General features: G+C 49.6%; 1 protein-coding gene across 3 annotated transcripts in view; it reads left to right on the forward strand.

Annotated features, from left to right (window-relative positions):
- Positions 1-23,868, forward strand: part of KCND3 (potassium voltage-gated channel subfamily D member 3) — a 185,152-nt gene extending 161,284 nt beyond the window's left edge. For 2 of the 3 annotated variants that reach the window (XM_029069629.1, XM_029069628.2), the window contains exons 3-8: positions 3,848-4,010; positions 15,213-15,314; positions 16,211-16,303; positions 18,309-18,365; positions 20,118-20,368; positions 23,029-23,868. In XM_029069629.1, coding sequence (XP_028925462.1) covers positions 3,848-4,010; positions 15,213-15,314; positions 16,211-16,303; positions 18,309-18,365; positions 20,118-20,368; positions 23,029-23,230 — 868 coding nt within the window. In that variant the 3' untranslated portion in view covers positions 23,231-23,868. The remainder of the gene's footprint in view (positions 1-3,847; positions 4,011-15,212; positions 15,315-16,210; positions 16,304-18,308; positions 18,366-20,117; positions 20,369-23,028) is intronic. The other variant, XM_029069630.2, reaches the window with a different exon arrangement.
- Positions 23,869-24,272: the final 404 nt, after the last annotated feature.

A 24,272-nucleotide genomic window follows, 5' to 3' on the forward strand; every position in this document is an offset into this window, starting at 1 on the left:
TCCCACCCCCTGCCTTTCTTTGGGCTGACTGGCCTTGGGCTATTGGAAGGGGAAAACTCAAGAAATCAATCAATCAACATCATCTATTCTTTTCTGTCTCTGGCCAGCCTGCCTGAACCTCTCATTTCCTGAATGCTTCTCACTGTCTCTCTTTCTTTCTCCACCTCTGTTTCTGTCTCTGTCAACCTCTCTAACCCTGTCTGTCTCTTTCAGTCTTTCTGCCCCTTTCTACTGTCTTTGACCTCTTCTGCCTGCTTTTCTCTATATTTTAGTCTTTGTCTCTCTGTATTTTAGTATGCATCTCTCTGCCTTCCTTGTCAGCCTCTGCCACTACTTAACTTCAATTTTCAGCCACTGCACAACCCGAAAGGAAAAGGGAGGGAAAAAAGCCCCTAGAACCAAAGGTCTCTATTCCAACTCTTTAACCAAAGACCTGAAAGTTCCGGGCAGTGGTCTGGGAACTAACCTTCTGCCCCCATTTTCTTCTCCAAAAACTAGTCTATTTCCAAGATTAAACTTCAGCTCCTTCGGCTGGATCTGATGAGATCAGGTGCTTGATGTTGGGGATCAGGGCTGGTCCAAGGCTCTCAGAAAGGGCATCTCTACTGCCTTCTCAGAAAGGCTTCCATACGTTCCCAGCACCACCCCCGGCCCAGCTGCAGTGGAAGGGACAGGGAGTCTGGGACAGGTAGTGAGATTATAGGTCAAGGGATGGGGGTCTCAGTGACTTAGAGGAAACCCAAGCCTCTGACCCTGCAGCCCAGCCTCTCACCGGTTTCCAGGAACCCCTACCCTGGCAAGCTTGCCATTTTTTTATGATATTTGCTTGTATCCACCCCAGGGGTTAGTACAGTGCCTGGCACATAGTAAGCGCTTAACAAATACCATAATTATTATTATTATAAAGTGCTTATTATGGGTCAAGCACTCTTCTAAGTGCTGGGGTAGATATAAGTTAATGAGGTCGGATACAGTCTCTGCAGGGCCACGTCCAAGCTAATTCTGGTCGTACCAGCCCAGACCCGTACTAAGCACTGAGGCAGATGCAAACTAATCAGGTTGGACACAGTCCGTGACCTACATGGGTGCTCGTGGTGTTAATACCCATTTTACAGATGAGAAAACTGAGGCACAGAGCAGTTAAGCGATTTGCCCATTGTCGCACAGCAGACCAGTGGAGGAGCTGGGATTAGAACTTTGGTTCATCTGCCTCCGAGGCCATGCTGCTTCTTATTGATTGATTGACTGATTGATTGGTTGTTTGGGACAGGACCCAGGCAGAGGGAAGCAAGGGCCACCCCATGACCCTTTCTCTGCCCCTTCCTCCTCTACTCCTGGGACAACCGCCCTGTCGGTCAAGTTTGACCCTCCACCCCCAGTACCACTACTGCTCCGTGATCCTCCAGTGATTAATAAAGAGCAACAGCATCATTCTAGTTGTTCCTAGTAAAAGTTATGTGCTAAAGGTGGCTTCCAGGTACCTGAAGAAAATGTTTCTTGCCATTGCCAAATGTAGCATCAGAACACTTTCCCTAACAAGGGCCTCTAAATTATTTCTGTAAAAAGGAGCTGAAACACTTAAGAGCCATAAAGGGCGCGTGAGAGTGATTGAAGGCAGCAGGGAGGAGGGAGGCCGGGAGGAAGGGGCACGGGGGCTGGAAACAGGCAGCAGGGCCAGAGGTTCCCCAGTGAAGCTGCTAAGGTGTGAAGCAGCTCCGGGAATTTCTCAGGGCAGAGGGACCTCTCAGTGGGCCTGCCCCTCATCCTCTCTCACCAGTCAGAGACATAAGTTCCTCCTCCCACCCCCCAATCCCAGCTCCCATGCTTTGCTCCTCTCAAGCCAGCCTACTCACTGTGCCTCATCGCTCTTGCTGCCAGCCTCTTGCTCACACCCTCTCTACTGCCCAGAACTCCCTCCTGCCTCTCGTCCAGCAGAGCACTGTTCTCCCCATCTTCAAACCCTTTGGAGATCACATCCTCTCTGATTTATCTCTCATCTCCTCACCCAATACCACTCCCCAGCTCCTACTTCAGTATTTCCACATCACCCAAGCACAGAAGTACTTGAACACCAAGATCCAGTAAATCTATCAGTGGTATTTACTGAGCACTTATTATGTATAAGAGCACTGTACTCAGCATGAGGGAGAGAACATGCACTTAAGTACATCTCTTTATAGTCCATCCTTTCTTCTACCTGTAATTGATTTGGGCTTCATTCTCCCTGGCAAGACTGTAAGCTTCTGAGAGCAGGGACCACATGTATTAACAATAACAATAATAATTATGGTATTTGTTAAGCACTTACTATGTGCCAAGCACTGTTCTAAGCGCTGGAGTAGATATAAAGGTAATCAGGTTGTCCCACATGGGGCCACAGTCTTAATCCCCATCTTTCAGATGAGGTAACTGAAGCACAGAGAAGTTAAGTGCCTTGCCCAAGGTCACACAGCAGACAAGTGGAGGAGCCAGGATTAGAACCCATGACTTCTGACTCCCAATCCCATGCTCTTGCCATTAGGCCACACTGCTTAGTAATGTTCTCCCTCAAGTGTTTAGTACAGTGCCCTGCATGGAGTGAGCACACAATAAATGCTGTTGACTAATTGATTGCCCTCCCAGAGCGTTGTCTATGCTAGCTTTCCCAGCCAGAACTCTTGCTGGTCCCAAACTGCAGACAGAATTGGTGGATATAGCCCATGTGTGCCAGGGGAGCCCCCAAGAAACACCTCATTCTCTGGTGGGAGGAAGGGGCTGGCTTTGCCAGATCCCCCAACAGACTCGTGGATAGATCCCAGTGAGCTTCTAGATACTTCAGAAACCAATAGGAACTTCCAAGAAAAAGACCTTCCTGAAGAAGAGGAATGACCCTTATCTGCTCTGATCTGCCTGAGCTAGGGGAAGGATTCTCCTTCCTGGAGGCGGAAGTTGGGGGAGGAGTGGAGAAGATGGAGTCTGCCCCAGTGGAAGAGTCCCAGATGTGATTTGTAAGCTTTCCCCTGGGCTCAGGATTGGGCCATGGCATGGCTCCCCTGGGGTTGAGAGGAATGTACGAATGGAAGCTGCCGCAACTGGGAGTTATGACTGCTGGATGGGTGGTTGAGTAGATAGATGGAGGAATGGGTGAGTGGATGAAGGGAAGGAGGGAGGGAAGGAATGAGAAAGAGAGGGAGGGAAAAAGGGAGGCAAGAAGCAGCATGGTTTATTGGATTGGGCAGGGGCCTGAGCCAGGAGGACCTGGGTTCTAATCCCGGATCTGCGACTAGTCTGCTGTGTGACCTTGGGCAAGTCACTTAACTTCCCTGTGCCTCAGTTACCTCATCTGTAAAATGATAATAATAATAATTATATTTGTTAAGTGCTTAACTATGTGCCAAGCACTGTACTAAGCGCTGGGGTGGTTACAAGCAGATCCGATTAGACACAATCCCTATCCCAAGCAGGGCTCATAGTCTCCACCCCATTTTACAGATGAGGAAAATGAGGCCCAGAGAAGTGAAGTGACTTGCCCAAGGTCACACAGCAGACAAGTGGCAGAAATGGGATTAGAACCCATGACCTTCCGACTTCCAGGCCTGTGCTGTAGCCACTACACCTGAAGACTGTGAGCCCTATGTGGGACATGGACTGTGTCCAATCTGATTACCCTATATCTACCCCAGCACTTAGAACAGCATGCGATACATAGTAAGCACTGAACAAATACCATTAAAAGAGAGGGAAGGATGGAGAGAGAGAGAGAAGGAGGAGGAGAGAGGCAGGGTTGGGCCAAGTTGTTTTTTGGGTATATCCTCTGTCCATTTCTCTCTAGATGCTGCTGCTTCTAACAACGATTCCCTCCCACCAGGTATGGCGACATGGTACCCAAGACCATCGCTGGCAAGATCTTTGGCTCCATCTGCTCCCTGAGTGGTGTCCTGGTGATTGCTCTGCCTGTCCCGGTCATCGTCTCCAACTTCAGCCGCATCTACCATCAGAACCAGAGGGCAGACAAGCGGCGGGCCCAGAAGGTAGGTCCCCATTGGGCAGGGATGGAGCAGTACCCGAGGATGAGGAAGGGAAAGAGAATGAGGGACTTGTATGCTGCCCTGACCTCTGGGCCTTGGAGGGGCCTAGAGATAGAGGATCCATTGGCTCTCCAGCCTCACAGCTCAACTCTGCTGCCCCAAGGCTGAGAATGAAAGGTCTGGGTTTCCTACATTTGGGCATCCATGATTATTATGCCTGGGCATCTTGTTCGAGAAGTAGCGTGGCTCAGTGGGAAGAGCCCGGGTTTGGGAGTCAGAGGTTGTGGATTCTAATCCTGGCTCCACCTCCTGTCAGCTGTGTGACTTGACTTCTCAGTGCCTCAATCTCTAAATGGACATTAAGACTGTGAGACTCAAGTGGGACAAACTGATTACCCTGTATCTATCCCAGCGCTTAGAACAGTGCTCGGCACATAGTAAGCACTTAACAAATACCAACATTATTATTATTGATCCTTCAGTACAGATTGTATGATGATGATGATATAATGATGATAGTAATGGTGGTGTCGGAGTTGATGATGGGCTTCAGAATTTACCTTCTGGCAACATGGTACCCACTATGCCAGCCCCCAAGCCATTGATTCAAAAAACAGGTGATTCTTGGCCCATTGTGTATGTGTTCTTATGTCAAAGTGCACAAAGATCCCTCTCTCTCCTTTCCCTCCCTCCCACCAACTCCTCTCCCTTTCAACCTTGACCCGATCCAGTTGGGCTGACCCACTGAGAAAACCCATGTAATGGGTGACTTACCGGAAGCGGTACCAGTTTGGAGTCAGAGCTGTTTTTCTCCTCCACCTAAATCAGAGTGTATGCATGTGTGTGTGTGAGTATGCATGTGAGTATGGGGGCATATGATGGTGGATATGGCATGGGTGTGTTTGTGTCTGTATATGAATTGTGGGTATTATTGTTTTTCAATACTTATGAAAATACTAATGAGGGTCTACATTATTAGTAATTCAAAAAATTCAAAGGACCATTCCTAAGACATGCACTTCCCATGTGCTGACCGTAGCCTGCCGACACTGTCCCTGCACCTTTACCTGCAGGCCACTGGGGAGACTATCCCAAGAATCGTTCATCCGTGGAGTCCCTTTTCATAGGCACCATCTCCCCATCTCTCCAAGAGAAAATTCCTATCCAACTTTGAGAAGCAGCATGACTTAGTGAATAGAGCACAGGCCTGGGAGTCAGAAGAATCTGAGTTCTAACCCTGGCTCTGCCACTAGTCTGCTGTATGACTTTGAGCACATCACTTAACTTCTGTGTGCCTCAGTTACCTCATTTATAAATTGGAAATGAAGACTGTGAGCCCCATGTTGGACAGGGACTGCGTCCAACCTAATTAGCTTGAATCTACCCCAGCCTTGCATCTAGGAAAAGCTTAACAAGTGCCATTAAAAAAAGAAACCAAAAAAACTTTAAGATGAAATCAACCTTGATTGGCCAGTCAACCCCCAGTTTTTCTCACCCCTTCAGGTCATCCAGTTCCCAGCAGGAATCTTCTGGCCATCCTGCTCAGTGTCCCTGACTCTCCTTCAGAACCCAGCTCCATGGGCTAATGCCTGGGGCTGTCTTCTACCATTTCCCTAGATGGGCGAATAACTCTCTCTTTCTAAAGTGGGACAGGAAGCAGCATGGCCTAATTGGAAGCAGCGTGGCCTAGTGGAAAGAGCAAAGGCCCAGAAATCAGAAGGACCTAGGTTCTAATCCCAGCTCCACCACTTGTTTGCTGCTTCACTTTAGGCAAGCCACTTACTTCTCTGTACCTCAGTTACCTCATCTATAAAATGGGGATTAAGACTTTGAGCCCCTTGAGGATATGGACTCTGTTGACCTGATTAGCTTGTATCTAACCCAGTACTTAGTATCTTGTACCTATCCCAGTGCTTAGTACAGTGCCTAGCATATAGAAAGCAGTTAACAAATGCCATTTAACAAAATCTCAGAATGTGGCTTCCGGTTTCCTTCACCGCCCTGCAGACCCCTCTTGCTCACCCAGTCCCTCTTTGGCCTCTGACCTGTCCCTACATCTCTGATGCTGTTCCAGCACTGCTGTTCCCACCCACAGCCTCCTGGCCAATCCAGGGTAGGTAAATGGGGGATGGGATGGTTCCTGGAAGGAGAGGCAAAGCCACAAATCCCAGGCTGGGGAATCACTTCCCGATCCTTCCCTTTCTGGCAGCTCCCATTACTCTAATTCAGGTTTTGGCTTTTGGCTCTTTGTCATTCTTATCCCTTGTGCCAACTGAGCAGTACCATCTTTCATGGCAAAGAGCAGTTGGGGAGGGAGCAGGCAGCGTCAGGGGATTCACGAGGGGTGGGAGGAAGAAATAGGGAAGAAGGGCTTAAATGTTCATCCCGTTCCCTTGCAGCATGAATTTCTGCTTCTTATACTTTGAAAAACTGTTCTGATGTTTTCTAAGAGATGCTCAGGTTCCCTGTACTCCAAGGGACAGAGAGAGAACCATGGAGTGAAAGACAGAGAGAGAGAGGGAGACAGAGAGAGAGAAAAGAAGAAGAGGAAGAGGAGGAGGAAGAAAACATGGAGTGAGAGAGAGAAAAGGAGAGAGGAGAGGGAGGAGAAAAAGGGTCAGGGAGAGAGAGTATAGCATGAGCCCCTTGTGGGACATCAACTGTGTCCAACATGATTATCTTGTATCTACCTCAGTGTTTAGTACAGTCACTGGCACATTGTAAGCACGTAAAAGAGAGAGAGAGAGAGAGAGAGAGAACCAGCAACAAAGACCAGGCCCTGGCAAATGCCTCCTGTTCCAGGAGATGGAGTGGAGGAGGGGGGACGGAGCCCCCAAGGGATAATTTTCATCTTATGGACCATTTGAATCCAGGTTAAAATCAAGGGAAAGCTCAAAGGAAACAGAGTTACTGCTTCCCCTAGACCTCTACAGAGCCTGCACAGCCACAACTCAGTGCCCTGGTAGCCTTTCCTGCCCTTCTCCCTCCCCATCCTCCACAGCCCATCCCTCACCAGGCACCTCTAGACACCCCAAAATTCCTGGCTCCTAAACCTGAATCCAGTGATGGGGTCAGGGGAGGGCAAGGGGAGGTTGTAGGTCACTTTTTGAGAAATACCAGAGACTTTATGCCGCCACCCTACCTCCCACCTCACCCTGTGGATGGAAGAGGAAGAACCTCAAACCTAATTAGCCTCTGGGGCCAGGCTTGTTTCAAGAGAAAGGGTTAGGAACAGGAGAGGAAGCCACTGAAACAGTTCTGCTAAATCCCCCAGCCCAAGGTCATCATCCACTGCTGCACCAAGAGTGTTCATCTTGGAAGGCAAGATAGTTAATAAAGCACCAACGGAAGAGAGCACAATTTAACTGGTAAATCAACCCAGAACCTTAAGGAACATGATGACAGGCATTTCGGCTTCAAATGGCTCTCCTGACAGGAGAGGAAGAGAAAGGGACAGAAAGGGAGAGAGAGAGGAATTTGAGAGTGAGGCGATGAGAGAAAGATGGAGAGATAATAGAGGCAAATGATACGCTTTGGCGGCTTAAATGTTCAGAAGAGTGATTGCTGTTTCTCAAACCCTGCATTGGCAGATAATTAATTATACGCAGCTCTGGCCATCAGAGTTAGCTGGTGCCAGGAAGCTTGGGTCACTCCGAAGGTGCTGACTGATGATAGAGAAGCAGCTTTGCCTAGTGGAGAGGGCACAAGCCTCGGAGTCAGAATGACCTGGGCTCTAATCCCAGTTCTGCCACTTGTCTACTGTGTGAGCTTGGGCAAGTCACTTAACTTTCCTGTGCCTCAGTTACCTTATTTGCAAAGTGGGGATTGACTGTGAGCCCCATGTGGGACAGGGACTGTGTCCATCTTGATTAGCTTCTAGTTTAGTTCAGCTCCTGGCACACAGTAAGTGCTTAAATATCAAAAAACAACAGCCTCAGCAGGTTTGTTTGGGTGAAGTTGGGAGTTTTTCAGGTTTTGAATGATGCTAGAATATGGCCTTTCTTGTTACACTCAAGATGTATGTTTCCACTGCATGTTTCAGTTAGAATGTGCCAGCAGAATTAGGGAACATTCTTCCAACAGTGTGAATTCCAGCCCCAGGAGATGAGGTTGTGTGCAGGGACATGGTGTCAGTCAAGACCAGAATACTGCAACACAAGTTTTTCTTAGTGTGGGGTTCAAGCATGAACACAAGTCCCAGGTCCAAGGTCCCAGGAGGTGTGGGTGTACTGGCAAGAGGAAGGAATTGCTAAATTAGATAGACTGGAAGACCCATGTGGGCCAGAGACTATGTCCAACCTGATTATTTTGTATCTACCCCAGAGCCTAGCTCAGTGCCTGGAACATAGCAAGCACTTAACGAGCAGCATTTTTAAAAATTAAGGCCTAAAGAAAGTCAGTCTACAGAGCCCTCATTTGGATTTCACATCAATCCCCAGGGCTGCAGACCCAAGTGCTCCCCGGGGGCAGGTCAAACTAGGTGCCCCCAAAGCTGGCTTCATGTAGGCTGGGTTTGAGGAGAACCTCCCTATCAAGGCTGTGTGTGAGAATGGGAGGAAGAGGACTCGATAGAGCACTTTTCTGCACATGCCCAGTGTGTTCTCCCAAGCCTGGTTTCCATGGAACTACAAATCCCAGCCACCCAATGGCACAAATGCCATGGGCAATAGACTTGCATGCATGCGTGGCCTAGTGGCAAGAGCACAGCTTGAGAGTCAGAGGTCATGGGTTCTAATGCCCGGCTCCATCACTTGTCTGCTGTGTGACCCTGGGCAAGTCACTTCACTTCCCTGGGCCATTTGTAAAATGGGGATTGAGACTGTGAGCCCCGCGTGGGTCAACCTGATTACCTTGTATCTACCCCAGCACTTAGAACTGTGCTTGGCACATAGTAAGCGCTTAACAAATACCATCATCATCATCACACATAATCAATCAATCAGTGTTTTTACTAAGTTCTAAACACTGTACCCATTGCTTGGGAGGGTGCTGCAGAAGCATGTCACATGCTTCCTACCCTAGAGTAACTTATGATCTCAGGAAGACGGATGGAAAAAAATGATTTTTTTTTGTAACTAGTGGGAGCAGGAGGAAGAACCAGGCTGGAATAGATTCAAGTATGCCAGGAGGAATAGCTAAATAAATTAATCAGTGGTACTTGTTGGGTGCTTGCTCTTTACTGAATACACAAATACATATACAATTGATTATTGCATTTATAAAGAGCTTACTATGTCCTGAGCATAAGGGCAGATAAAAGATAACTGTAGCTGTAACCGCTAGCTAATGAGTCAATATCCTTCCCACTCAATTCCCATCCCATAGTCTTTTCTCCAGGCTAAGCCACCCCAGTCCCTTTAACCTTTCCTCACTACCCCTATTTTCCAATTCTTTCACTATTTTTGTTGCTCTTTCCAGGAGTTAATTGATCAAGCAATCAGTCAATCAATGGTCTTAATTGAGTACTTACTGTGTGCAAGCTAGTTGTGGGCGGGAAACGACTCTGTTATATTGTACTCACCCAAGCATTTAGAATAATACTCTGCACACACTAAATGCTCATTAAATTACAACTGATGATCGATTCATTGCAGAGCACCATATAATATAGTTGGTAGACATGATCCCTACCCTCGAGGACCTTACAATCTAGTGAGGGAGTCAGACCTGAAAATAAATTACAGGTAAGGAAAGCAATGTCCTATAAAGACATGCAAAGAAGTGCTGTGGGATTTGGGGCCGTGGTATCAAAGTGCTCAGGGGGTATGGACTTAAATGTGTAGGTGATGCAGAAAGAAAGGAGTATAGGGTGGGGAGATGAGAGATTAGTCAGGAAAGACTTCCTGGAGGAGAAATGATTTTAGTAGGGCTTTGAATGTGGGGAGAGTGGAGGTCTGTCAGATATGAAGGGGGAAGGAGTTCTGGGCAGGAGGGAAGACATGAGCGAGGCGTTGATGCTGAGAGGCAAAATTGTGGCACAGTTAGTGGGTTAGAGGGATAAAGTGTGCGGCCTGGGTTGTAGAGGGAGAGGAGTGAGGATAGATAGGAGAGAGAGAGCTGAGCTGATCAAGTGCCTTAAAAACAACTCCACCACATCCTCCCTCCTGTCTGGATGGAGCCCACAGCCCACAGGTTTGTATTATTTGACTAAAAAGACCCCACATTCCAGACTCTTCTCTGTTCACTGTTAGGAGCCCCATAAGGAATCAGGAATCATCCTCACTCTCTCTGTGCTTTGAGATATTTACACCGTCCACGGTACTAAAAACATACTGGGCATCGTACATTATGTGGATTGACACACACACACGAGCATACACACACTCACTCTGGTGAAATCTCTATATTCATAGAAAGACCTAGAGTAATATAATTGGAGCCTTCCTCAACTCCAAAGTCTGTGGATTATTCCATAAATACATTGCAAATCTCTTTATCCTGAGTTGGAAATGATTAAATGATACACCACATTTGATATGACAATCTGTTGCTTTAATAGAGCCAAGGGTAAAATAAGATTAAAAGAAATACCACAAAAGAGAGGGGAGGAATCTTTCGTCTCCAGAAAGAAACGGAGACGGACCCAATAACGATAAAGGTCTTGCGCTAAGTGACACAATCCCATCCTGTAAGAATATAATGAGCTTGACACAATTTAATTTCCATCCACTCCTTGAACATTGTTCACCCAAAGCAATAAAAGCCAGAGGTTTGAATGGCAAGGAACTTGGTTGGAATGAATGTAAGCATGACAGCCTGCAGTCAGAGGGAAAGAGCAGGGAGGGAGGGCAGCACCAGCTCACTCTGGACTGTAAGCTCATTGTGGGTAGAGAATGTGTCTGTTTATTGTTATACTGTATTCTCCCAAGTGTTTAGTATAGTGCTCTGCACACAATGAGTGCTCAATAAATACTACTGACTGACAGACAGACTGATCCCCTGGGAATCTGCTGGGTTTGGGAGAGAGACAGAATCTTTTTTTTTTCATGGTACTTGTTCATTCATTCAATTGTTTCATTGAGCACTTATTATGTGCAGAGCACTGTACTAAGTGCTTGGAAAGTACTTGTTAAGTGCTTACTATGGGTCAGGCGCTGAACTAAGCACTGGGGTAGATAGAAGGAAATTAGGTTGGACACAGTCCCTCTCACACATGGAGCTCACAGTCTAAATCAGAGAGAGGACTCACACGGATGCATTTGCAGCCATCCTGCTCCAGTGCCCTGGGAAAAGGGTCAGAGTTGGCTGGGCCTGGAGCCTGACTGGAATCTATCTGAAAACTGAGGACCTTGGCTCCGAGGCCTGTGGTTGGGAAAGGACTTATCAAGAAAGGACAGGGGACCATCTAGTCACTTGGACTGACCCAATGTTTCCATGTGATGACGCTGATAAGAAGAAGAAGAAGAATATTCGTTAAGAACTTACTGTGTGCCAAGCCCCATACTAAGCCCTGGGGCAAATACAAGATGATCAGGTCCTACATGGAACTCACATTCTAAATAGGAGGAAAAATAAGTATTTAATCCCCATTAAATGAAGGAATTGAGGCACAGAGTAGTTTTTGGTTTGTTTTTTAATAGTATTTGTTTAGTGCTTACTATGTTCCAGTCATTGTTCTAAGTATTTGTTAAGCGCTTACTATGTGCCGAGCACTGTTCTAAGTGCTGGGGGAGACAGAGGGGAATCAGGTTGTCCCACGTGGGGCTCACAGTCTTAATCCCCATTTTACAGATGAGGCAACTGAGGCACCAAGAAGTGAAGTGACTTGCCCAAAGTCACACAGCTGACAAGTGGCTGGGCCAGGATTCGAACCCATGACCTCTGACTCCAAAGCCCGTGCTCTTTCCACTGAGCCACGCTGCTTCTCATTGGATACAGTCCATGTCCCACGTGGGGCTCACAGTCTTAATCCCCATTTTGCAGATGAAGTAACTGAGGCACAGAGAAATGAAATGACTTGGCCGAGGTCCCCAAGCAGACCAATGGTAGAGCCAGGATTAGAACCCAGGCCCCATGATTCCCGGGCCTGTGCTTCTTCCACTAGCCCACTCTGTTCTCAGTCCTCCTGGCTCCCCTCCCCGAGTCTGCCAGGACCCCAAAACTCAGGGTGCGTGATTTGTTGAATGTAGTTATAGCACTAGTCAAGCCCCACTTTCCCTGATTAAACCCACCCATCCTCCAATCTGCCAGCACAATCCATGACACCCCCAACCTCCTCTGCATCAGCTCCCACCTGTAGTGTCCTGGTTGGCAAAGTTCAAACTTCTGCAGCAAGTAAACAGGAGCAGTTCATCTGCTTCAAAAGCACATTAGGTCCCAAGGCACAAAGCGGTGACCTAAGACACCAGGCTCTCTCCCAGGAATCCCCAGAGCCTGAATGGGTGGACTTGAGTGGGTTGTTGGGCTTTTGCAGAGCCTTGCCTGGCCCACCTCTACAATGGGTATGCAGAGGACGGCTGACTTCTGAGCCTTTACCCTTCCTTGTGCCCAACCGATACCTCTCCTGCTTTAATATAAGATCATTTCCTCAAAACAAATGGAGAGCAACTGCTCAACATTCTCCTACTAAAAAGACACTCAGCAAATGTCAGCTGTTGAGTGACACATACACACACACGTACTCACAAACACACACAACTCACCAGCTTCCTTTCTTCAGGCTGAATTCCCATTCTCCAGACTGAACTCCCATTCCCCAGACTGAACTCCCATCCCTCTACCCCTTCCTCATAGCCCCCTGTTCGCCAATTTAGAGTTTTTGTTGCTCTTCATGTCCTCTCTGACTTTTACGCAATCTTTTTAAAGGGTGATGGCCAAAACTGGATCCAGTACTCTATTAGTGGTCTGAGCAGGGTAGAATAGAGAGGGAGGAACATTTCCAGGTTTTACCTATGTCGTGACTCCACATAAGACCCCACTGTCAGCTGTGTGATCTTGGGCAAGTCACAACTTCTCTGTGCCTCAGTTACCTCATCTGTAAAATGGAGATGAAGACCGTGAGCCCCACGAGAGACAACCTGATTACCTTGTATCTCCCCAGTGCTTAGAACAGTGCTTGGCACATAGCACTTAACAAATACCAACATTATTATAAGACCCCCCCCACAGTATTGTTCCCCTCTCCTCTACCCTATGGGAGGCCCATGTGTGATGGGGACTATGTCCAACCCGATTATCTTGGATCTACCCCAGAGCTGGGAGTCAGAAGGACCTGGGTTCTAATTCTGGCTCTGCCATTTGTCTATTGTGTGACCTTGGGCAAGTCATTTAACTTCTCTGTGCCTCAGTACCTCATCTGTAAAATGGGGATTAGGACTGTGAACCCAGTGTGGAACTTGGACTGTGTCCAACCTGAGTAGCTTGCAAGCTAAGTGCAAGCTCTTAGTACAGTGCCTGGCACATAGTAAGTGCTTAACAGATACCATAAAAATGCTGTTATCATTATTATCATCATCATTATTGTTATTCTTGATGGCTCTTAAATCTTGGCTGATTCTGCTTCTTGGAGCTCACTGGGACCCTCTCTAGGCCCCTCCCTGGGCTCAGGATGGCAGGGCGAGAGCTTCCCCAGGAGTTAACAGGGGACTTTGGTAGGGGGGAGGAGCGGCTTGTGTCCAGGTTTGGGGTCTTCAGTGTCATCAACCATACATCTTGTCCTCTTCTTGTATGACAAAGCCTTCCAACCAAGCACATCGCCCCCCCCCCAGCCCCCAAACACATGCACAAACACTGCCTTCATGCCCTCGGACTCCCTTCCTCCCTCAGGGCAGCTTTCCCTGACTCTGATTCATCTTCTGCTCAACTCTGACCCTGGGTCTGCTGACTTTTGCCCATTCAGAGTTTCCCCCTTCTATACTTGTGTTGCTTGTCTTTTCATTCCCCAGGTGTTAAGCTGCACTTGGCCTCATTGAATTTGGGACATGGGACAACCTAATTACCTTGTATCTACCCCAGCGCTTAGAACAGTGCTTGGCACAGAGTGCTTAACAAATACCATTATCATTATTATTATTATTATTGCTCTCCCAAGAGCTTAGTTCAGTGTATTGCACATAGTAAGGACTCTATACATTTGATTGATTGATTGATTGAAGCATAAATGACTTCCCCATGGGAGTGGGTGTGATCCTCGAGACAGCTGGCTCACCCCAACAGGAGAAGTGTGGTCAAGAGGACTCCTCACTGGCTTATCCATGACCACGTCACATGGGACCCAACCCAAAACCTTCCTCCAGTCTGCGTAGATTACAATTACTTCTTCTCTCTTGTCCACATAGTTGGCCAGGCTAACATAGAAGAGATTCAATTTGCCTGCCATGATGTGTTCTTCCTAGAAACTTCCCATGGGCAGGACTCAAGTAGGTGTTCTGCCCTTTGGAAGCTCCCAGTCTAAGAGGGGTGACAACCCAAGGCGTCTAATGACCAAATAAGTTTAGGGGAAAGAAAGGGTTACAGGATATGCTGCCTCGATCAGTCAATCAATCAGTAGTATTTATTGAGTGCTTCAGAGAGTATGACAGAATTAATAGACCTAATCTCCACCTTTAAGAAGTTTACAGTCTAGAGGGAGAAGCAGATTATGTAGAGGAGGAAGTAAAAGAATATAAAGATGCAGACATTATATGGTGCCCTTCTTCAAACTAGGGAAAGTTTCTTGGAAGAGATGACCTGGAGCTGAGCTTGTGAAGAAGAAACAGGGTGGCCCAGGCATGCTGGTAGAGGGGCAGCACAAGGCATTTTCAATGAAACAGTTTGACCTGACTTGGCCCCTTGTCTGATAGTCCCCACCAGCACCCAAAATTGTATCACCTGGAGGCGCCAATCCTGTCTTTCTGCCCTCTCCATTGTTCCCCACCTGTCCTCTTCCTTCTCCTCCTCGTTTCTCCAAAGATTCCTTCCGAATACCCGCCTCAGACTCTGGCCGTGCTGCTGTCATGGTTACAGTGCTTAAGCTTATTAAAAAGACACAACCAGGGTGAGTGGCATGTCACGCCCTTCCCCTCTCAGCCTCCACCTCCCACTCCCTGAACATCTCACCCCACAGCCCCTCCCACCCAGAGAACCCACAGGGTGGGGACCAAAGGGCAGGGCCAGTTTGCAGAGGGGCTGCTATCCTCCCTTGGGACTTTGCCGCTAATCCTCTCGGCCACCTCTCTCACCTTTTCTGCCTGACGTGGTCTCTGGGTCTGTCTCTTTCCCACGCAGAAAGCCCGCCTTGCCCGGATCCGCGTGGCCAAAACTGGCAGCTCCAACGCCTACCTGCAGAGTAAACGAAACGGACTCCTCAACGAAGCCCTGGAGCTGATGGTGGGTGCCATGAAGAGTCAGATGGCCTCTTCTTCCTCTCCCCATCCCCGGGGCCTGGGCCTCCCTCCTCGTCACACTTTCCCCTGGTAGTGAAGCAAAGAAAGAGAGAGCTGTGCTTATGGTCAGGATCAGTTTAGTAGGTTCTCCCCCATTCTTAGACCAGGAAAACCGCTTGGGGCATAGCATCGGGGTAGGAGGATGGGCTGGACACTGTCCCAGCTGGCAAGACAGGCAGGTGCCCCGGTTCTTTTTTCCCCATCACCATAATCCCCATTCAGCCTCGAAAATTGCCCATGCAAGAGGAAAATGAGCTCTGCCTCTCTGGCTCCTACATGTCGGGCTGACTGAGAGATGGGGTGACAGAGGACAGGCTCAGAGATGGGGTGACTTCAGGCTGGCTGAGAGATGGGGTGACTGTGGGTTGACTGCAGGCTGGCTCAGAGATGGCTGGCGGGGGGTTAGAAAGAAAGGTGGAGGAGGCTGTGGCCTCCATTCTCTTTTCACTGCCCTGGCCTCCCTCTCAGCCTTCTACTGTTCCAAAAGCACAGGGGCAGCTGCTCCGAACCTCAGTTTATCCATCTGTATAATAGAGAGGGTGATGTTCTTCCTCTGCCCAGGATCACAGTGAGGCCTGATGGGACCAGAAAGAGCAAGCATTTCATTGGGATAATAGTGTTGACAAGCTTTCCATTTCAAAATCCAGAGACAAAAATGCTCATGATTTGAACAAATTTGGACCCGAGCATCCCAGTGAGGGGAAGGGACTGGACCATTTCAGTCCCCACTGGGTCTGCCTGAGGTTCCACACACTCAAGGCATGAGATTATGAGTGGGAGGGAAGGGCTGCAGGCTCACCCTAGTCCTCTTCCTCAGTATTTCCTGTCTGGCTCTCTCAGGGCTCCACGGAAGACAATCAGCACATTAACAAGACCACGTCCCTCATCGAGAGTCAGCACCACCATCTTCTGCACTGCCTGGAGAAAACTACTGTAAGTACCCTACCATAGATTCCTCAAATATCCCACCTACGTCCGCCCATATCCTTACCCCCCCATCCCTACCCCAAACCCAACTTCCTTTCCATGTCCCACTTTCCTCCCTCAGTCCTCTCAGCAGGAACAGCCAGCCCATTCAGCCAGGGCCTTTGGCTCCCTCCATCAACCAGCAGTACCTACTGAACGTCTACTGTGTGCCGAGCACTACCCTGTACTAAGCGCTTGGGAGGGACAATAGAATTAGTAGACACAATCCCTGCCCTCAGCCTCTCCCCTGCTGTGCTCCTCACCCAAACTGTTTTGGAGCCAGAATGGGCAGGGCCAGGTGGGCGGAAGGTCCTTGCCCTCTCTATCAGTGGGATGTTTGAAGGTGGTTGACACCCCCACCTAGCCTCTTCCCTAAGACTTAAGGGCTCCATTTCCATTAAAACTGTAAGCTCCTTGTGGGCAGGGAATGTGTCCACCAATTCATGTTGCATTCTCCCAAATGCTTAGTAGAGTGCTCTGCACACAGTAAGTGCTCGATAAATCTGATTGACTGATTCCTGGAATGACACTCAGGGGGTCAATTATCTCTTCTCCCAACCCTGGCTTTGTTTGAGGAGCAGAAGACTAAGGAATAGGCAAACCCCGGTGAACCCCTCCACATACTCATGAGCCCCGCCCCACCCCTCCACACACATCCCAGCACTGCAGCCCTTGCTTTAGTTCCACATAAGCCAATGGGGGAACCCCAGGGCTTGTCCCTCTTCCACAGGGCTTGGTAAACTGGAGGTGGCCAAACCAATTCCCCTTGCATCTCACAATGTAGCATCTGGATCCCCTGTCCTGAGGAGATGTTTTCATGCTGTTTTGTTATCCTCTCAAGGTCACACCTTGCCTTCCACAGCAATGCCACCTATCTTGGAAATACATCCCTAATCCCTAAATCTCCATCCCCACATCCCTCCCCACAGTAGCAAGGAACAGACAAGGCTCAGGGATGGATGCCTTTCAGGTCCTTTCTCCCCATGGAACAGAGGGTGACCTCACTGGAAATTTTCTATCCAAAAAGCCCCTGTAGCCCCCTCTCTACAGGGCAGAAGGCCCCACCTAAGGCTCCCCACAAGCTGAGATGGGCAGTCTGGAAGGAGGGATAATGCAGGTGTCCCCATGATCGGTGGTCTGGACTGAACAGTTGCCCGAGTCTGGACTCTGCCAAGTCAAAGACAAGGCTGCCTACAGTTCTGGGTGTTTTTGCAGCATTTGATGTTCCCAGGAACCTCTATAGACACTATGAGGAGATGGCCCAAGGGTCAACCATCCTCTAGGGGCAGATGGGAGTGAAGGAAGGACGGTCAAGAAGCTAAGTCCTTCTCCAGCTCTTTTCCCCTTCTCTCCCTCTTCCCAACTAGATCTAGGGCAGTTCAAGACCCTGGAGTTAGTGCTCTAAAGGGTTATTAATGTGTTCCTAATGAAGCAATCCACGCCCCCATCCCGGTCTTCCCCTGTCTGGAGGAAAAGCTCTCCAAACGTGGACTCTGGAGTTGGCAGAGCATTACGATAAGGACACCCAAATAGGGCCAGTCTTGTCCAAAGTCAAAAGTTTCCATGACCCCAAATCCCTCCAGCCCCACCCCCAGTGGGGTACATTTCTTCTGAGTTGCTCTCCTGGAGCAGAGCGAGCAACGGGCCCAGGCACAGGCCACGCCGCCCTTTCAAATTTGCATGAGCCAGATGGAATGCTGGGATTGAGGAGTGGTGGAATGCTGGGATTGAAACCTGGAATGCCAGCACTGAAAAATGGAATGTTGGAGCTGAGAGGTGGAATGTTGGGCTGGAGAGGTGGAATGTTGGGATGAGGGGTGGGAATGTGAAGACCTAGGGGACAGAATGTGAGGACTGAAGGGTGGAATGTTGGAGTTGAGGGATTGGGGAGGTGGAATGTCAGACTGAGCCTCGGAATGCTGGAATGTACAAACAACGTGTTTTTATCTTCTGTTGGCATGTTGTCCTGTAGGGGTTGTCCTATCTTGTGGATGATCCCCTGTTATCTGTACGAACCTCCACCATCAAGGTATTGCCTTTTTCGATTCAATTGTTATTTTCTCTCCGGTCCCTGTGGCATATGTGGACTGTTCCCTCCTTCTGTCACCCGATCTGGTTTCCACGCATGTGGCCTGGCTTCTTCCGGGACCTTTCCCGCGCTCTCATCCTCAAAGCTGGCGTCAGCTGCTGGGCCGCCTAGCTCTCTCTCTCTTCTCTATTCATTCTCTGTCCTTTCTCAGGGCTGGCAGGGATGACGGGCACAGGGCCCGCCTGAGTATCCCGTGAGAGTCCTTGTGCTGTATCTGTCTGTGCCCGCTTCCTCTTTCTCCGCCTCCCCTGACAGGGCGCTCCAGATTTCTACTCCCTGGGTTGTTCTCTCTGGCACTTTGTTCTTCTGTTCCTTCTCTTTCTCTTTCCCCCTGGCAGCCCTGACCCATTTGCAAATGCCCTAGAACAGTGTGGCCTAGAGGAAAGAGTATGGGCCTAGGAGTCAGAGGACCTGGGTTCTAATCCCACTCCACTACTTGCCTGCTGTGTGACCTTGAGCAAGGCACTTAACTTCTAAGGGCCTCAGTTCCCTCATCTGCAAAATGGGCCTATTCTCCCTCCTACTTAGATTGTGAGTCCCATTTGGGACCTGATTATCTTGTATTTACCCCAGCACCTAATACAGTGTTTAGAACACAGTAAGCACTTAAATACTATTATTATGATAATAATCACTATTATTATCACATGGAGGCACCCTGCCAGTCCTGATTAGATGGTCCCCTGTCCTTTAGCCCTGGTAAGCCCTTTCCCAATTATTAGCCTTGAAGCCAGGGTCCCCAAAGGCTCCAGACGGGCTCCAGACAGGCTCCAGACCCAGCCAACTCTGACCCCTTTCCCAGGGCAGTGGAGCTGGATGGCTCCTGATGCATTCTACATGTGTCCTGAATTCTCAAGGTCTGACTGGCCAGTCTCCCCTTTGCGGCACAAATACTGAGACCCACAGTCCTTGACACGTGGTCTAGGGAATCGAGTATATCCCTGGCAGAAAGCACCCCAGTGCCACCCACTTGCCTGCTGGCTTCTCTTCCTCTTTGTTCCTTAAGAGGCCCCTTAGAAGGGATGACTCTGCTCTGCCCAGACTCCCAGCTAACCTCAGAAACCTGGAACACTGAACCCTGATTCCAGATCCTGACAGTGTACCTCAGCAGGGGTCAGAAAGATCATTCACCCTTCTGCTCTCACCTCCCAAAATGCAAATTTGGTCCTCTTGTGCCTGGAGTCCTTGAATTAAGGAAACCAGCCTGGAAATCCTTCCTCAACTGCCTCCATCCTTCCCCCATCACAAGATTCTGAAGAGAATATGAGGAACAGTCCCCTGACTCATTCACCTCTCTCGCTTGGCTGCGCCCTTCGTCCAGGCCTGAAATATCTAGGGAATCGGGGCTCAAGACACCTACAAGCTAAGGGCTCCTCTCCACCAGGCCCGGTGACAGTGACAGTCCTCTCCAGGGCCTGATTTAACACCAGCAGCTCCTCTCTGCTCAGGGTGATCCACATCCCCCTCTCCAGGGCTGCCAGGGCTGCTAAGAGTCTCCTCCCTCCCCTCGCTCCCCTCTCCTTGCTAGGTCCACTAGGACAACATGAGTATCTGGACTCCAGTGGCAGGGGGGCCTCCCGCCCCGCCCCCCAGGGACAGCTCCCTAGGGGCCCCAAAGGAGGCCTGAGCGCCCCCCCCCCAGCATATGGACTCCAACCTCCACCTCCTCCCTCCCGTTTCCCTCCCGCGCAGAACCACGAGTTCATTGACGAGCAGATGTTTGAGCAGAACTGCATGGAGAGCTCTTTGCAGAACTACCCGACCACCCGCAGCCCCTCGCTGTCCAGCCACCCCGGGGGCATTACCACCTCCTGCTGCTCCCGCCGCAGCAAGAAGACCACACACCTCCCCAACTCCAACGTGCCCGCCACCCGTCTGCGCAGCATGCAGGAGCTCAGCACCATCCATATCCAGGGCAGCGAGCAGCCTTCCCTCACCACCAGGTGGGCAGCCTGGGTAGGGGTGGGGGCGGGTCTGGGGGTGGGGAAGGGCAGGAAGCAACCCTTCTTCACCACAGGTGGGTCCAGCTGAGCCAGGAGGGCAGGGCAAGAGTGCCGGGGTCCAACCTCAGGCCCAGGGCCCTGTGCCTGGACAGGACCTTCTGGAAGTGTCCCCGGGAATTCCATTTCCTGTCCTAAACTTTTTGACTAGGTTGCAGCCCTGTCACAGACAGGACAGAGATTGAAATTCCAGATGTCATTCAGAAAGTCCTTCCTGAAGTCTAAAAAACACTAATCCCATTTCCTCTACTTATCTATATGGTATTTACTGAGCATTTTCTGTATGCACAGCACTGTATTAAGTTCTTGGGAGAGTACTATTTAACAAAGTCGGTAGGCAGGTTCCCTGCCCAGAACGAGCTACAATCTAGCAGGAGGTCCAGACATTAAAATAAATGAATATTATGGACTGAGGGAGGGGATGAATAAAGGGTGCAGATTCAAGTGCAAGGACGACACAGAAGGAAGTGGAAGAAGAGGAAATGATGGCTTAGTTGGGGAAGGCCTCTTGGAGGAGATGTGATTTTAATAAGGCTCGGAAGGTGGGTAGAGTGATCGTCTGTTGGATATGAAGAGGGAGAGCGTTCCAAGGCCAGAGGTAGGATGTGAGCAACGGGTCAACAGAGAGATAGACGAGATTGAGGTACAGTGAGTAACTGGTAGATATGAGAGAAGTGAAATGTGTGGTTTGGGTTGTAGTAGGAAATCAAGGAGGTAAGGTAAGAGGGGCAAGATGGTTGACTGCTTTAAAGCCTACGGTAAGGAGTTTCTGTTTGACGTGGAGGTAAATGGAACTGGAGCTTCTTGAGGGGTGGGGAAACGGAAATGAATGGTTTTGTAGAAAAATGATCTGGGCAGAAGAGTGAAGTATGGACTGGAGTGGATGGAGACCAGAGGCAGGGAGGTCAGCAAGAAGGCTGATGCAGTAGTCCAGGTGGGATAGGATAAATGCTTGGATTAAAAAAAAGTTGGTGTTTGTTGAGCGCTTACTATGTACAAAGCACTGTTCTAAGCACTGGGGGGATACAAGGTGATCAGTTGTTTCTGCACATAGTAAGTGCTTAACAAATACCATCATTATTATTTCCACTGAGCCACGCTGCTTCTCAGTGTGGATTAATGTGGTAGCAGTTTGGATGGAGAGGAAAGGGCAGATTTCTGCAATGCTGAGAAGGTTGAACTGACAGGACTCGGTCACAGATTGAATAGGTGGATTAAATGGGTGAGATGAGTTAGCGAGATGAGTCGAGGAGAACACTAAGTTTGTCTGCTGTGTGACCTTGGGCAAATCACTAAACTTCTCTGTGCCTCGGTTTCCTCATCTGTAAAATGCGGATTCAATGCCTGAGTCTCCCACCTATTTAGACTTGTGAGTGACAGGGTCTGTGTCCAACCTCATTATCTTGTATCTACCCTGGCGCTTAATGCAGTAGTTAGCACCCAATAAAACAAACACCATTATTCTTAATATTCAGTATTATTATTGTGGCTCCCATTGTTAAAGGTCTCATTTTGTCCCAGATGGGTAAAATGTGTCCCACCTGAGTCAGGGGCAGAGAACAGATGAGCCAGGCAGGGGTTCAGGAAGGAACCCCGCAGGGCTGCCACAGATGAGTGGCTGTGGGAATGCAAGGTTGGTCACAATCCCTGGGACTCACAGTCTTAATCCCCATTTTACAGATTAAATAATGAAGGCACAGAGACGTGAAGTGATTTGCCCAAGCAGCAGACGAGTGCCAGAGCCAGGATTAGAACCCACATCCTCTGACTCCCAAGCCCATGCTGTTGACACTTATGCTGCTGCAGCCCTGCCTGGGCCTGGGAGTCAGAGGATGTGAGTTCTAATTCTGGCTCTGCCATTTGCCTGCTCTGTGACCTTGGACAAATCACTTCGCTTCTCTGTACTTCAGTTATCTCATCTGTAAAATGGGGATTAAGATCGTGAGCCCAATGTGGGACAGGGACTGTGTCCAACCTTGGATTACCTTGGATCTATCCCGGTACTTAGAACAGTGCTTGGCACATAGTAAGTGCTTAACAAATACCATAATTATTATTATTAGGTGCCATACAGGTGTGACGGGCAGGGGATCAGGAGCCCTACTGTTGGTGGTCTGGTCCTACTCATTATGCTGCTGCTCAGCCCCTTGTGCCAGTACCCATTCCTTCCCCTGCCTGCTGAGAGGTTGCCAGTCTCAATGGCCATGCCACAGTGCTGAGCATCAGTGGGAGGGGCAGCCGGGTTGGAGCCGGGGGAAAGTGTGGTGCTTTGGCTGGGAGACATCAAAGAGACCAGAGGACCTCAGAAAGGAGGTAGGGTGAAGGAGTCAAGTGCACAGCCATCACACAGAACCCTAGTATCCCAGATACTAGGACGCTGCCCTTCTGCACCTGGTAAGTCATGAGGAAACATGGGCTGGGTCTCGGGCCCTGACTGTTTCATAATCGGAAACTGGGCTTTGTTTCCCTGCCCCCTGGGGCCAGGTGGGAACCCCAAATGTTCCACCCCTGGCTCCCTCCAGCAAGAAATTTGGGGGCTGGACCAGCGGCGGGAGGGCAAAGGGGTGATCCCTCCATCTCCCAACTGACTCCTCTCTCTCCAGTCGCTCCAGCCTTAACATGAAAGCGGACGAGGGACTCAGAGCAAACTGCAAAGCCGCTCAGATCACCACGGCCATCATCAGCATCCCCACCCCGCCCTCACTGACTCCGGAGGGGGAGACCTGCCCTCCCCCACCCAGTCCCGGACCCACCACGAACATTGGCCCCGCGGCCAGCAACGTCGTCAAGGTCTCGGCCTTGTAAAAGCCGTCGCTGGAGGTGGGACTGGGGGGAAGGAAGAGGAGGATGATGGAAGAGGAGGAGGAGGACAATGATGATGATGATGATGACGACGACTGCAGGCATCTGGGGATGCTTCTCCCCCCGCTCCCCCACCAGCCGCTGTGTCACCTCCCTGCTGAACCTGGCTGGCCTAGGAGGACGAGGACTGACCGGGTGCCGTGGAGTTGGCCGCCGGAGGGGCGGAGAGCCCGGGTTGCCCCAGCTAGGCCGATCTGCAGGGCGGAGGGGAGGGGCAGGCAGAGTGGGGAAAAGCCCCCAGGGGGGCAGTGCTGGTGCTGGGGGAGCGAAAGGGGGCGAGAGGGGGCAGTGCCCCTTTGGGCTGGAAACGCCAGGAAGGCAAATCCAAACAACAGCGGCAAGACGTCAATACAGAAACAGGAAGAAAATATAACACTGTGTATTTAAGCACCTTTTTAAAAGCTTTTAATGGATAATATTTATTCATGAAGAAATGACTAAACAAAAGGTGGGGGGAAAAAAAACAAAAAATCATGAATTTTTGGTGATTTTTTTTCTCCGTGGAACTCGACAACCAAAAATGATGTATTTTTGGTTTGGTTTTTCTCGTTCTCCTTTTCTAGCGAAAGGTTTTAGGCCAAGAAGTCCCAAGTCACCGGATTCTCTCCTCATCCCTCGCCTGCATATGTGGCCCCCAGAGCAGAAGTGGGGGGGGCGGGGTGGGAGGGCCGCCCCGAGCACACAGCAGACTGAGTGGCCAAGCGGCCAGCACAGCGGAAACAGTGACCTCCTGACTCAGGCTCACTGTTGCTCTGCCTCACTCACTCTTTTGTCTCTGTCTCACGGTCTCCCTTTCTCCTTCTTTCTTTCTCTCTCTCTCCCCCCCTTTCTCCCTCCCTCTCGCCCCATTTCTGCCTCTCTCCCATCCTGTCTCTTCCATCTCTCCATGGATCTCAGTGTTATTTATTTAGGCAGTTTTGTAGCCGCCTTTTAAGTCAATACAATGCAATGTAAACTGTGTATTTTGTCTGCTAATTATTGTCTG

This window comes from Ornithorhynchus anatinus, chromosome 7 (assembly GCF_004115215.2).
Source record: "Ornithorhynchus anatinus isolate Pmale09 chromosome 7, mOrnAna1.pri.v4, whole genome shotgun sequence".
Classification (NCBI taxonomy): Eukaryota; Metazoa; Chordata; class Mammalia; order Monotremata; family Ornithorhynchidae; genus Ornithorhynchus; species Ornithorhynchus anatinus.